At 38.2% G+C, this 15,681-nt stretch overlaps 1 protein-coding gene across 2 annotated transcripts in view; it reads left to right on the forward strand.

The window, feature by feature from the left end:
- The window catches only part of CLDN16 (claudin 16), a 74,646-nt gene that overhangs the window by 51,091 nt on the left and 7,874 nt on the right, over window positions 1-15,681 (forward strand). For both annotated transcript variants that reach the window (XM_082688571.1, XM_082688572.1), the window contains exons 2-3: window positions 1,427-1,639; window positions 13,268-13,370. In XM_082688571.1, the coding sequence (XP_082544697.1) occupies window positions 1,526-1,639; window positions 13,268-13,370 (217 nt within the window). In that variant the 5' untranslated portion in view covers window positions 1,427-1,525. The remainder of the gene's footprint in view (window positions 1-1,426; window positions 1,640-13,267; window positions 13,371-15,681) is intronic.

The raw sequence follows: 15,681 nt of genomic DNA on the forward strand, positions 1-15,681 counted from the left end.
TTTTACCTTTAAATTTACATTTATATATTTGAATGCAAGTGAATTAAAATGAGAAAATAACAAGTTTTAGTCATGAAAGCTTACTAGTTTAATGCCCTCAAAGGATATTGTATCAATACTGATTTTAGGCTCTTACCGTAAATAGTATAACCCAGTCACTTATATGTTGGAGAAAAAAAAAAAAAAAAACGAATCCTTCCTTGAGCTGTTCCTGAAATAAATATCTTATTGGCTGATTTTCCCAAAGTAATGACCTATTTGTAATTCTTCTCCTGTTCCTCACCAAGCCCTTCTTTTTCTATGTCCTTCTCTCTCGGATGAAGAACTATGCAAAATAGTTTTTACTATTGTCACTTGAATTTTGTGTTGTAGTTAAGAGAAGTCTCTCTGATGATGATAAAATGGTGTGTGCATGTTCTTTTAAGTATTTTTAAAAGACTACTGGTTATGGAATATTTATACCGAATAAGAACGAACGCCCACACAGGTATAGGTAAAACTGCAGTTGCCTGGGTTGTATCAAACACTTATTTTGAAATCCTTTTTCCTAACATAAACAGGATATTTTTGGACATATATTCAAACAGTGGTCCATGGAAGAAAAGTAATCCTGTAGGAATTCTTGTTCATGTTGATTTTTACCATTTAGCTACTGTTGTCAGATACTCTTCTAAATGATATAGAAATGCAGTATCATTTAATGCACACAATCATCTCATGAAGATGGCATTCATACCTCCAATATTACAGAAACCACAACCCAAGTGCCCTCAGCGTCTGAGCTTCAGAGCCAGGATCTCAGCGCAGAGCCGACTGGATGAAAATGCCCGTGCCCTCCCTCCCACCCTGTGGTGCCCCAAGATTAGGAGCTGTGGCTCCACCTGGGGCCAGGTCCTGGAACCCCTTCAAGGGGCTGTTCTTCCCAGCACTGTGGAATGCAAATTCCCTGGAGCTAACACTTGTTTAGTACAGTTGCACGGGTAACCTAAGGTAGTCAACGCATATTAAAATAGTCCTCATAATAAAATAGCACGCAGTCAACCGTGTAGCCTCCTTACAGCGGGGGAGGAGAATCGCTCACTTTCCCCGGAGGGCCTGAGAAAGATCAGCTTACAGGCGTCAGCATGGGGTGTGACCCTTCTTCCTTCTCTCCGTCTTGGCCCTGGCACGTGCCTCGGGTGACCATCATTTCACATCAGCTCACAGTCTGGGCAGAAAATGTTACCAGGTCTCCTTTTCTCCCCAACCCAAAACACACTCAGCACTTTGACTCACCTGGCTTCTGATTGGAGGCTGGGTGCTTTGGATAATGACCTCCAGGACCCCTCTGTGGGTCACAGCCTGTTCGCATTACTCTGACCACAACTTAAGACGTCTGCAGTGGGGTGTGAGGAAAAGTAAAAGCCTGGTGTTTTCACATTCCCAGGTAGCAGAAGCTCAGAAGCCTGACAACGTTCCAGCCACCTGAGTGGGCCCAGGGCTGGCAGCTGCCCATGTGTCCCTTCCAGATAGGCTGCTCGCTAAAATGAGGGATCTTCTTCAGTACGCCGCCTGCTTCTTTGCCTTTTTCTCTACTGGGTTCTTGGTTGTGGCCACCTGGACAGACTGTTGGATGGTGAATGCTGACGATTCCCTGGAGGTAAGAAGTCAGCGCCTTCTTTTTCTGACCCAAGCCTGTCCGAACTTTCTCTCAGTCCCACTGTCTCAGGACACTTCAGGGCTAATGAAAGACATAATAGCCAACATGGATGGACTTTCTCGTTACTGAGTCTTACCTTATAAGCTCATTTAATCATCACAGCTAATGAGGTAGGTAGTGTTGTTATCCCATTTTATAGATGAAGTAACGGAATAATCCCTCTTTTTTTCATCAGGATGAACTCACATAAAGGTAATCACATAACCCCTGTCACTGAACCCTCCAGAAACTCACCTCTTCCACTGCTGCATATACTAAATTGAAAACCATTCCAGTGACATCCTTTCTCACAACCAAACACTTTCTAATCTTGGTGATGGCATTATGAGTAGCATGAGAGCCTCTCTTAAAAAGTGATAATGTAAGAAATTGAGTAATCAAGCTCAAGGTATATAAAACTTACCCAATTACTATGCAAGAGAAGAATGTTATTTCAAGGAGTTTGCAAGTAGGAACAAGTACTCTGAGGGAGAACAAGTCTTTCCTGTGGGTCTCGAAGTATAGCGACAGATATGGATTTATAAAACCCTCTCAAAAACAAGCTGTTCTTGGAAGCAAATTGTTAAGTAAGAAATGAGTGAGTGGTTCACATTTCAAGCATTTTATTTTTCTTACTGGAGAAGCTTGGAAAGAAGCAATTTGGAAGTTTACAATAATTTCCTGTGGCTAGAGGAATCTGAGAGAGGTAGAACTGAGCAAAATCTAATCTTCAAAACCAGCTATGATTCATTAGTAAGGCTTCAAAAAGTGTAGGTAAGAAAAAGAAACAGTATATCAGGAACTCAAAAACTATATAACAACCCAATCTGCTTTCTTATGTACATCCTAAGGGGAACAATTTGTTCTAACAAATGCTATAATGTCACCTCTATGAAGTTTAGGAAAGATACCCAAGAGCTAGTCTCTATATTTTTTTCTTCTAATTTTATTTATTAGACTCTCAAGATGAAGTTAGAAATGGAAAGTAATAATCTTTCTATTTTGATGTGTATTATTTTTGCATTTATTTATTTATTTACTTATTTATTTTGCTTTTAATTTTCTTCTGGCTTCTACGTGGCATTTCAAAACTAACGGGGTTAGTTATAAATACTTTTTTAGAGCCAGAAACTTATGATAGAATTGAAACACTGCAAAGAATGTCTGCTATATGCGAGTCCGATGATGTATTTTATCTGGCTGTGCATGTCAGTGGTGAATGAGAAACACAATGCCCTTTGAGCGGTGCTCAGAGAAAAGCGCAGATAAAAATGTTCTTCTGCCGTTAGTCCCAGAATCTGGATGGCCAGAAGCAAGAGATTAATTTAGAAATATGCTGACCTAGAGCACATTCAAAAGTAATTTTTTACAAATATGCAAAATCTTATCTAAAAGCACTGTTAAAATATTTTCTAAAACAATTTGAAAATCTTTCTGCTCAAGTTGACAGTATTACTAACTTCACTTGATAAGAAATGGAAGTTTAGAAAGGGTCAGACCTTGCTGAGAGAGATTGAGAGTCCTGGCCTTTAAAGCACCTTCTTGCTCTGATTTCAGTATCCAACCAATTTGCCATCTGCTCTGTGTAAGAACACTGCTAGTTAAAATGAATGGAACGAGCAGCCCAGGTTATGCACCTCAAGTAAATCCTTGCTAATCTTGGAGAAGAGTTAGTATTTTTTAGCTTCTTTCTTTTTCTCATACTTGAGACGTATTACACACACATTTCTCAAAAAGCCTCGACATTAAAACAAAAACAAATGAGGCCTCTTCTCTCCAACAATCTCTTTATTTATCAATATTTTTAAAAGGACATGGCTCTGTGGTAATAATTGCTCCCCCAATTGGCTGGCATATAAAGGCATACAGTTATCCACAGATTTGGGGGTTCCAATCATTGCTGTCTCAATTCTACTGTTCTCTCTCCTTGCTTCCTTTCTTACGGATGTATCATCTTTGGTCCTTATTAACGTCTTACTTTAAGCAACTATTGGACAAAAGTGGACACACAGAAGTGATTAAAAAAAAAAAAAAAAACCTACCCATGGAGTATTTAAATACAAAGGAGTACTATGAATTTTGAGCTCCATTAGCTTTGTTAATCTTCGAGAGTGATGTAGGCGTCAGAGTTGGAAAATAGATTTTACAGTTCAATTCAACATAACGAATATGAAATGGATGGCCTATAAAAAGTATTGCGCTGATCCTACCAGGGGAGGCAGAGATAAAGTGAGAGTGGGTCTTGCCTTCCAGGAGTGGACATTTAGTGTGGAAAAAAAGATAAACACGACACTATAATGAAAGGCATAGGCCAGTTCATGTTTGAGAAAGAAATGAATAATATACCATTGGAGGAAAAAAGATAGAATTATTATTTCCCATTGGGGACATTGAAGCAGGCCTCAGGGAGGAAAAGGCATTTGAGCAAAGCCTCCAAAAGATGCAAAGGATTTCAAAAGGTAGAAATGGCAGCAGGGGACTTGCAGACCAGAGGACACATTGCCAAAGTAAAGAATGAGTAAAAGATCAGGGCTTGTTAGAGGATGAAGGTGAATAACCAAGGCCACGAGGCAGAAAAAGCTCAAATATTTTTTTGTCTTACTACAGAATCCTAAAAATAGCATAAAATATTATTCTGCCTTACTCAGGCCTCCCTTGAAGAAGGAAATTCTTTGCATGAAGTAAAAACATTAGGAACAAAAGAAATGGCCCAGGACTGGCACATTTCACAATCCTAAACCAGGGACAGCAGCAGCCCGAGTCCCCAGCCTGGTCCTTCATTACTGATTTCCCTGTGTTTCTCGGAAGACCCACATGCCGGACAGAACTTGGGCTTTAAGATCATTCCAGCCTGTGTTTGCGTCTTGCCTGTGTTCCACTGAACAAGACTGGACTCCGTCTTCAGCCCAGTTTCTTCGATTAGGAAACAAAGTCAACTGCATTGTTTTAAAGTCCTTTCTCTGTCTTCACATTCTTTAATAACCTCAGGACTCCTTAACTTTGACTGGTCTCAATCCTGGAGATGTAGCCAGTCACTGAAGGACTGACGGTGTTTACAGCCTCCCCCCGAAACTTCTACTAGGAATCTATCGCGAACATTCTCCATTTCTCTGTCACTTCATATGCCCACCCTTCCTTTCTCCCGTGCTCCTTGTCTCCTTATTTATTTCTTCTTCCTGTCCTTCCCTTCATCCTCTTTTTTTCCCCTTCTTCCTCCCTCTGTTTTCCTGTTTCCTTCCCTCTCTCTTCTATTCCTTCTGCTCTTCCTCTCCTTACTTACACTTTTTCTTTCCAGTCATTTTCCTTCATCTCTGCTTCCTTCCCTTTCTCTCTCCCTTCATCCCACAAATACTGTTTGATATCTCTGTCCATCCGGTGCTGTGATGGGTACAGGTTAGGAAGGAAGATGTAACCTAGATCTACATTAGGTTGCTCCCAGCACGCTGGCGGGGACAGACAAGTGAGCTGACAGTTACAGTATGGTGTGACACATGCCATCATAACTCAGAACTTTGAGTGGCCAACTCGCCCAATCCCAGATAATGGGTAAAGGCAATCCAGAAGAAGAAATACCTAAACTAGGACTTGAAGAATAGGTGGGTGAGGGAGAAGTCGTAGGGTATCCCCAGCCTAGGAAGGAGGATGGGCAGAGATCCAGATACGAGAGCAACATTTGTGACTTTGGACTGCCTCAGCACCGTAAGAATTTCCAATGTAGGGAGGAGAATATAGGAGCTTGATCCCAAAGGCTTTGTGTTCACATAAAATCAATATCTTACTCAGTAGAGAAAGGTGCTTCACTGAAAACAAACAGATGCATGTGTTTCACAAAGATCGATTGTTCTGGCTACTTGTTGGGGAATGGCTGGAATAAGTACATAATGTGTAGGGAGACTAACCAGGAGGTCTTCGCCATAGAACAGAAGGGAAGCTATGGTGGTTGGACTAGTGAGACAGCAAGCATAGGGAGGCATGTGAAAACACAGGAAACTAAAGAATTCCCATCGGCAGGATTGATAATTCCATGTGGGGAAAGGAGCTGATTCAAGGGAGAAGTCAAGGCTGAAATCCACTGAATCGTTTTTAGGCAGCTGGAGGAATAATAGGGTTACCAAGAGATTAAATAGAAGAAAACTAGTCTCTATACAAAAGTCATCAAGCAGCAACACCCCTGGACCATCCCACTATTCTTTTTTTTTTTTTTTTCATTTAGATTATGATACAGCACCTCAAGGGGACCCAGAATACAATGCTTTATAGTGAGGAAGTTATAGGTCCAACTTGATGTTTGAGGACCTGAGATTAAATTCCACACTGCCGGGAAATACCTGCATGCTTTTAAATTGCAGACATTTAAATTGCTATAAAGCACATTTCCTCTTCTGTAAAAGAGTAATAATATGCACATTATAAGTGTCTTGTGAGGATTAAATGAGCTTGTGAACCTAAAGCATTTACCACAGTACCGGGCAAACACAAATCAGTCGATAAACAAGAGATATATTATTGTCTATTTGCAGTTTATTGTCTTGTTTTTTGTTCTGGAGGAGGAGATGACATTTTGTATGATGTTCACTGAAGGGAGAGATATGAGATTTACGTTCTATTCCTGTTTTCACTATTGATTCTCTTGGAGAAATTTTGTTTACTTCTCTGAGCTGTGGTTTGCCCATTTTATACTTATGACTGCTCCTTTTTTGTCTAATCAGGGAATAAGGAAGACAATAGAGACAAAATAGGATACGGTACCCATTGAATACATTTTAAAAAGAAAAATAAATTGTGATTAATTAAATTGTTAGTATGTTAACTCAATCAGAAGATAGGTAGTTCTTCATTATCTATACTGAAATTAAAAAAATAGTTTCTTCCGAAGTTACTGGCCTTTCAATTATCAGAAGAGAATGTTTTCACAAGATTTATCCATTTTCAGTTACTCTTGTGTTAATTATTTACTGAGAAATTGCTATATACCCAACACTATTATGATTAAAATTTTATTACCTCAAATGAAAGTTTCTTATATTTGTATTTACTTTATCCCCATAACCAGGTTTTCTTTCCTCAGGGGTTTCTGACTACAGGAATGATGCCACAGTTGTTTTAGACGTAAAACAAATATTAAAATTATTATACATGGCATGTACTCTTATTTTTTTATGTAGTAGTTTTACTTTTCAACTCATTGTGAACTCCTTCAGCAGACACTGGTGTCTACGCATGTTCTCTTGTTCATCTCACAACCTCCTATTGCACCTAGCACCAACTTCCAAATCATGGGAACTTGTGATTCCTGTGAATTAATTGGGCACATATGAAGATACTTGGCATATTTGTGAAAAGAATAAATAAATGAAGGAAATGTAATGTCAGGTGATCTTTGGAAATCACACACTGAGCCATAAATGAGAAACATCTCTGTAGGGAGACCACCACCTTTTCCTAGGCAAGATTTTTTTTTTTTTAACCTTACTACAATTTAAACTTTTGCAAGACAGGGGCTTGGTTCCTCTTTTTTATAAGATAGGAATAAAAATCAAATTCCCTGGGATGTATAATAAGATTGGTGAAGAGGGTATTCTGGCCCAGAGAATAAAACTTTCCTGCCTGGTGCTTCAAATAAAGACAGAAATGAAGAAAAGGAGAGAGAAAAAAGTAAATGAATATTTTATTATCATTATTCAACGTACATTGTGATCTGTCAGGACTGATGTAGCCATCATCTCAAAGTTGTGATAGCATGCTCTCATAAACATTCTAAAATGATTAAACATGTGACTTAAACAAATTAAACAATAATTGTTAAAATTGACATATTTAGTAGTTCAAATATGTAAATTAGGTCATATAATCAGGAAGGCCACAAAAATTATATTTTGCCTACTAAGTATGCATTATCTCATTTTTGCCTTTTACACCTTAGGCTAGTCCTCCACAAATAAGTAGGCAGAACTAAACCAAATGTAGGTTAACAGATAAATCCATGGCACCTAAATGGAGAAGAAAAGAAAAGTAACATTTTATGCTTATTTTCTAAAAAGATTTCATTTATTTTTTTGACAGAGAGGGGGAGTGCAAGCACAGGGAGCGGGAGAGGGAGAAGCAGGCCTCCTGCAGAGCAGGGAGCCTGATGTAGGGCTCTATCTCAGGACTCTGGGATCATGACTCAAGCCAAAGGCCGATGCTTAATGACTGAGCCACCCAGGCACCCCTATTATGCTTATTTTAATCTTGCTTCCTTAACATTATGAATATCTGTTTTGAGTTCTTTAAAACCCAATATAGTAAGAAAAATAATATAAAATATTCAAACAAAAGTTCAGAACCATAGTATAAAAAATTCAAATGACTTTCATGCTCAGATTGAAATTGTTTCCAGGCTTAGTAGTAACACCTGCTACTTACTGTAATATTAAAACTTTTGCATCTTAATAAATATATTTAATTAAATACTAGAAACAGGTAAGTTGCATCTTCAGTGTTCAAGTACATTAGCAGAAGAATGCCACAGTGATGTGAAAAGTATAAATTCCTCTAGTATGTGGATGCAAGATAGTTTTTAAAATAATATATTTTCATGACTTATTCTACTGTTCATACTTCCTCTTCTATGTGTTATATTTACACACGCATCCCACTGGATACGCTTTTATAATCTAACATATTAACAAAGAAAAATCTTATTTGATAGTGGTCAGCCCACAATAAATATTTACTAAGCCTATCATGTGTATGTGTGTGTGTGTGTGTGTATGTATGTTTGTACATATATATTTTTTTTCTCCCACGAAGCTGGAGAAAAATATATGCCAGTAAATAAAAATACTTTTAAGTTTCTCTAATTTTCAAATGATAGAGAAAATACTTGGAAGCAAGACAAACACATCCAGAACTACAGGAAACATAAGAAAGTAGGCAAAATTGTGTGTTGCTGCTCGTAAATATTTCTGGAGTGATAAAGAAAGAAAAAATTGGCAAAGAGTAGGATAGAGAAGCCTTAATGGAAGGCTGCTAAAGAGAAAAGAATAAGAAATCCCAGGATTAAGGAGCCAATTTAGGATACCATAAATTCAACAGGGAAGAGGCATTGTCGATATAGGTTCCTAAAGCTTTCTCTGAGCGGTACCGGCTTATCCTGGGTCCTGTGGTAAACACTTCCCAGAGCGAGTTATGGAGATAGGGTCCAGGCTGACAGCAAGTCAGCATAAACTCTGTTGATAAGTACTAGTTCTTTGACTCCCAGATTCAGCTGTTTTGTCTACTCAGTCAAGCCAAAAGCACAGATTACGCATCGACAATGCATATGGTGTACCAGGCAGAGTTCAAATGTCAGTAATGTGTGTGGATTTGGAAAATTGACTGACTTTTCTTTTCTCAATAGACATCTATTCAGCAAGTCTTATGTTTCTAGCAGGCGGGTCTGTATGCTCCCTGCAACAAGGTGCCACACCTGTCTTGGTCCCTGCTGTATCTCCAGCATTTCGTTAATCTGTTCACTGATACATGACAGACTCAATGAATAAGGTCTGAAAGATGACAACAGACAGACACAGGAGATGGATGTACATAAATGCACGTAAAAATAATAATGCCGTATTGTAAATACTACAGAAGGTGGACAAATTATGGCATGGTCTAAGAAGAAATTGACTCCTGCTGGAGAAACTGGGAGAACTTCATGGAAGAAGGAATGTCTTTGAAGTGGGACTTGAAGGATAGGTAGAAATTTGAAAATTTGAAGGCGAAGGGAGATGTTCTCCTTATTATACTCCAGGAGCAGGAAAGTTACATGCTGCTGGGACCTGGGTAGCCAACATCCAGGTTTGTGAGCACAAATCCCACCTAACGGCAGCAGCCGCTCAGTTGGTGCTAATTGTTGTTATGTGGGACTGAGGAGTCCGGGTGGCCAGAAGGACCAAGTTTCCAACAGAAGCCAGAAATCTGGACTGTTCCATAAGATCTCTGTGTTTTACTATTGCAAGTAATTAATACTAAGAGATTTATACTGGCCTCATGTTTGTACTTTTATTGTTATATCTTAGATAAATTGAGTTCTCCCCATTGAGGAGATAATCTGCCCTTCACTCCAAGATTAATAGATATTCACTGAAAAAATGTAGAAATTCCTCTTGTACCATTATCTATATTTATTAATGTATAAATTGCATGTTAAAAGAATAGGCTTAAAATTGGAATCTTCTATTTTGAATGACCCTGTAAGATAAGAATTATTAGCTAACATTTTGCATGTTTGCCCTTTAAGAAAGGTTAACCATAATATTTTAAGCCTCAGTCTGCTTTTTAAACAGCATCTTGTCTTAAAACTTTTAAGAAGTTAGATTTACTTGCCTTTTAGGAAATTCTTAATAAGCCGTTGTGAAACACAGGGATAAGTAAGTGAAGATTATATATTACAGACAAGGGGGGCTTTCCTAAATATGATTAATAATATAAAATCTTTTAACCTTGTCTTTTGTGCACAAAGGCACCTTTAAGGGTGTCTCCAGTAAGTGCTATATTAACACAGAAGTTTAGTTAATTACAGCCCCTATTCTCACGTACCTTAACTGAGTGTGAATACCAAGCAATTGCACAGTGTGCCCCTGAGCATTAATACCTAATGAAATTGGATTCCTTGTTTCCTCTAATGAGCTCATTGCTTTTCTAAATATGGTCATTGCAGGTAAATGATCAATAGCCTTGGAAATGACACCACTGCTGGATTATTTTGCCAAGAGACACTTCTCTTAGTGTAAAATGAGAATTGTCACATATCTATCACAGGTTCCTTTCTAAATAAGCTTACTTATAATGATAAATACCATGGTGGATTGGTCGGCTCGTTTTCATGGCTGTTAGACAGCGGGAACTGTGGATAGTCCGATTGTAGAGCAGTGATTTTGAATCCACATAACCTAGCTCAGGTTGGAATCAACTGGATGCAGTATGTTCCTGTTAATCGAGACACTGAAGGGCAATAAGCTACGAGAAGGCCTGTTTTCTCGTATGGTCTAGCAGTTCTCTACCAAGCATCTCTAGTGTATTTGTTTCCTAGGGCTGCCATAACAATTTACCACAACTTGGTGGGTTCACACAAGAGAAATTTATTCTCTTCAAGTTCTGGAGGCCACTTTGAAATCAAGGTGTTGACAGGGTTGTACTCCTTCTGAAGACTCTAGGGGAGAATCCATCCCTTATGACTTCCAGCTGCTGGAAGCTGTTGGCATTCCTTGATTTATGGCAACATCACTTCAATTTCTGCTTCTGTGGTCACAATTGCCTCCTGCTCTGTGTGTCCCTCATCAAGACACTTGTCATTCAATTTGGGGCCCATTCTTGTACTTCATTACATATGTAATATCCCTCTTTCCAAAAAAGGTCACATCCACAGGTTCTGGGACTTAGGATGTGGTCATCTTTTGCGGGGCCCTCGTTCAACCCATTATGTCAACCTTTCTTCTTTTCTATCACTGTTAGTGAGTAATGTTGCACACAGTCACTACTCAGGTTGTTATAATGTTTAAGTACTTTACTAAGATCATTTATGAGCAAATCATCTATATTATGTATATGTTATTAATTCTTATAGCTATCTTAACACCATCTCCTTTATACACATAAGAAGACCAAGGCTCAAAAAAAGTAAGAAAGATCTTACCCAAGGATCCAACACACCTTGTTAGTATCAACTTAGATTTAAAGTCTATACATTTTTTACCCATAGCTTAACTTGCATGCATATCTAACTTGAGATGCTCACATCCTTCTTTAGAAATTGATATGTTAAACTTCACAAGGTGGACCTTCTTTGTTAAATTTGTAGTCCCTGTGTTTCCTTAGGCATATAATATTCCTAAACTCCAAAATAGCCCTTCAGATTTAACCTTAGGAACAGTAAGCCAAAGTGAGGTTTTGTAGAATAGCCATAGGATGATATTAAAGTTTGGGCTTAACACTTCACTCAAAGCTATCTTCCAATTTCCAATGCCTGCCGGAAAGGGATTTGGCATTTTTTAAAAAATGGGTTTTTAAGTATACCGCAGGGTTTAAGAGCAAACACACAGACTGCTGTATTTGAGTCCTATCTCCTCCACTTATTAACTATATTTTCTTGGGGTTATCACTAACCTTTCCTGTGCCTCGTTCTCCTTATTTGTGAAATAGCTGGAAATAATTGATATCTCACAGGATCCTTTGACGAATAAATGAAATCGTAAGATACGTAAGTAGTAACTGCTTCATAGTATAGGCTCGATGTAAATTTTTAAATTACCAATTAAGAGTATTTTCCATGGAAAGTGATAATAGAAGCACAACACTGAAATTTGTGGTGGTATGGCAAGCAGTGCGGTTTTATTTGGTTCACAACACAGCTCATGGCTTCAAGGCAGAACATGGAGCAGAGAGGTTCAAAGCACAAATATTCCTGATAAGGTTTGCTTTTGCAGATCAAAGTGTTTTATGTTCCCTTCTTCCTTCTTCGCACCAGTTATGATCTCCCTGCTTTTGCATTTCTCTTCCCACTCTATGGTTTATTCTTTCTTTAAGGAAAAATTTATGTTTTGTTTTCCGAGATAATTCTTGGTTAACTTGTACTAAACTATTCCCAGAATTCCCAGGTAATGTGAATCTGTAATTGAATCAAGACAAACAATCATATTAGCTCTGTTCCATATGCATGAGCTGTGTCAGGAATATTTGAAACTATTTTCCTTTGGCATGTTTACCATTTTAAGAAATCTATTGTGAAAAAGAAAAAAAGAAGAAACCTATTGTGACTTGCAGCCAACAGATAAAGTAAGGAAAGGTTGGGGGCACTGATATCTTTTAGCTCTAGGTGGACACTTAGAGTCATCTGCAGAGTTTCTAAGTGAAAGTGGCTTATGGCTGTCAGACGGCATGAAATCAAGGCTCAATTGCTCACATCCATCTCATAGCTTAAACGTTTGTAGTGCATCAGTGGAACAAAGAGGAAGCAGTTGTGGCTCTTCATATTTGATTTATTGTTTTCTTAAGTTGTAACTTTCTTTGGCAATCATTGTCAAATTATGAACTTTGTATATCATAACACCTTTCTTCATGGAACTCAGGGTTTATGGTGAGCAAAATTTAATGTACATTCTTAACAGACTGAGGCTGCCAACAGTTAGCAACCATTGTTTGATTGATTGATTGATTGATTTTTATGTATTTATTTTTTTTTTTTGATGAACATGTGTCAGCACAAGAAAGCCAAGAATTGTCTCCCTGTTAAACTACGACTCCATAATGGAACCAGTCATAGACACTTGCATCTATCTAATTGTGATTTTATCTACATTGAGCACCACTCCTCCTGCCCCCCACCTCTGACCCCGCACCCCCATCAGGAAGTGAATTCATTTCCTGGTGGGGAAAGCCTTTAGCTGTTAGTGCTTAATAGAAAATACTCTAAAATACATTGTGCTTGTTGTAAATGAAATTCAGATCACAATTGCAACCACTGTACTGTACTATCAAATGCACAACAGCTAAGGCCTTCCTTTGATGGAGGGGAGCTGAAGGGTGTCTGCGTGAGCTGTTTTGCATGGTGTCTTCTCCAACATTTAGGTGAGCACAAAATGCCGAGGCCTCTGGTGGGAGTGTGTCACTAATGCCTTTGATGGGATCCGCACCTGTGACGAGTATGATTCTATACTTGCTGAACACCCCTGTAAGTATGCCTTAGACAAACCCCTTGCCAGGGAGAGGGTATCAAACAACACTGAACTTGGGTTTCCATTGCGTATTTTTGTTTTTTTTACAGTCTATAGTAAAGTTCTAACTTCAGAAGTTTTGATTAAAACATTTATTTTATTTCAGAAATGTGAATTGAAACATTTTGAGCCTATTTTATCTTTTTTCCATGTATTTATACATTCCTTTAGGCTAAAAATATTAACTTTTTCATCTCTGATGCCCCAAAGGGCCTGGCAGAGCATCTTACACACAATAGACTTAAAGTATACACTTTTAAAATTGAAATGGATTCTTCAGGGTGCTGTGATTTGAGGATTAGAATCCACAGATTAGATGAAAAGTGTTTCAGAGATGTCTTTTAGGTGTGACTTAAGTCAAATAGGAAGTTTACAGTAATTCAACAGAAAATTTGCTGAGAAAGAGAGAAGGTGGAAGTAGTGGGCAGAGACAAAGAGGCAGAACAACAGACAGAAATAGATAGGTAAAGAGAAACACACAGGCAGGATCAGGGAATAAAAACATCAGTATACCTGATGATGCACAGTTAGCAGGTAGGGTAAATTCCTCTCCTTCATCCTCCTGACCCTTAGCTTTAAATTTTGATCAGGTGTTAGCAAGACCCAGTTTCTATGAAATTAAGATTTCAGGGGCGCCTGGGTGGCTCAGTCGGTTAAAGGGCTGCCTTCTGCTCAGGTCATGATCCCAGGATTATGGGATCAACCCGAACCGGCACTGAGCTTCCTGCTCAGTGGGGAATCTGCTTTTCCCTCTCCCTCTGCCTGCCGCTATGCCTACTTGTGCTTTCTCTCTCCATCTCTCTGTCAAATAAATATATAAAATCTTTAAAAAAAAAAAAAAAAGAAGAAAGAAAGAAAGAAAGAAAGAGACTTCATAGATTAAGAGATGTTACCATTGATTCTCAAAGTTTTTCTCCAAAGCATTTATTTATTTATTTAGAACATCCAGTCATGCCAAGAAATACCAGAGCTTTTGTTAATGCTAATTGGTTTCGGTCTCTTTCAAAGCAGAGAATGGGGTATAGCAGGGAATGGCAACTTCCTTTTCAAGTTAAATGAAAAGCAAACCCTTGGAATGTGACTTTTCCCCTGGATGGCTATTTCAGTCCAGGGATAAGCACTTAAAAGGAGCAGTGGTCGAAAATATCTTCTTCTGCTATTTAGGATTTGAGTGTTCTTTAACCGAATTCCTAAGGCCCATATTTCACTTTTTTTTTTAAGACCTGTTAATTCTTTCTTTTTCCCTCCTTGAGCTAACCTAATTCTACCTACAAAGAATCATGATTTGATCCATAAGAATGCAAGTTTATGTGGACACTAGACTATTCCAGAAATGTAGTGCTATGGTGAAAGCGATTAAGAAAAAAAAAGGTAAAATATTTAAAATTTTGAAATGCATTATGTACATTTATGCAAGAATAACAGAAAATATTCATAAGAGTACTGCACAGAGAAAACTGCTGTTTATATTTTAATATTTCTTCTTTTAATCATTTGTCTATACCATCTCACCTTTTTAAATATATTCTTAGCTATTAATTTCAAATAATATCTTAAATATTCATCACTTTGATTTTAAAAATTCTATCCTATGCTTAGACACAAGATGAAAATGTATTCTATGAAAATAACATAACTATACCCTCTAAGTTAGGATATTACCTGAGATATTTTATTTTTAGTCTTTGATATCTTTTATAGAATCATAATTAGATAACTTTTTCCATTTTCCTGTAGACCAAGGGTATACAGACTCAGACAAATTTTTTTCAGGACTCCTGTTGAGTACGCCCTCCCCAAATCAGAATATTTAACATTCTCATTTAACCAGCAAGATCTCAGACAATTCCCAGAAAGAAATTCCTGGCTGGTTAGTATTAGCTATCTGCCTGCAGAACTGCCCTCTTAGAACATGGGCTGACACCATGGGCATAAGCTGGGGCGTTCCACAGAGCATCAGAAATCATACTTTGGAGGCCCCTGGGTGGTGCAGTCAATTGACAGACGGACTCTTGGTTTTGGCTCAGGTCTTGATCTCAGGGTCTTGGGATCGAGCCTCACATCAAGCTCTGAGCCCAGCAAGGAATCTGCTAAACTTGTTCTTTCCCTTTCTCTCTGCTCTTCCCCATTCTTTCCCTCCCTCCTTCTCTCTCTCTCTCTCTTTCTCTAATAAATAAATACAAAAATCTTTGAAAAGAAAGAATGAAAGGAAGAAAGAAAGAAAAAAAAAGAGAGAGAAAGAAATCATACTCTGTGTGGGATCGAGTG

The sequence above is a fragment of the Mustela nivalis genome, assembly GCF_964662115.1.
Source record: "Mustela nivalis genome assembly, chromosome: 1".
Lineage (NCBI taxonomy): Eukaryota > Metazoa > Chordata > Mammalia > Carnivora > Mustelidae > Mustela > Mustela nivalis.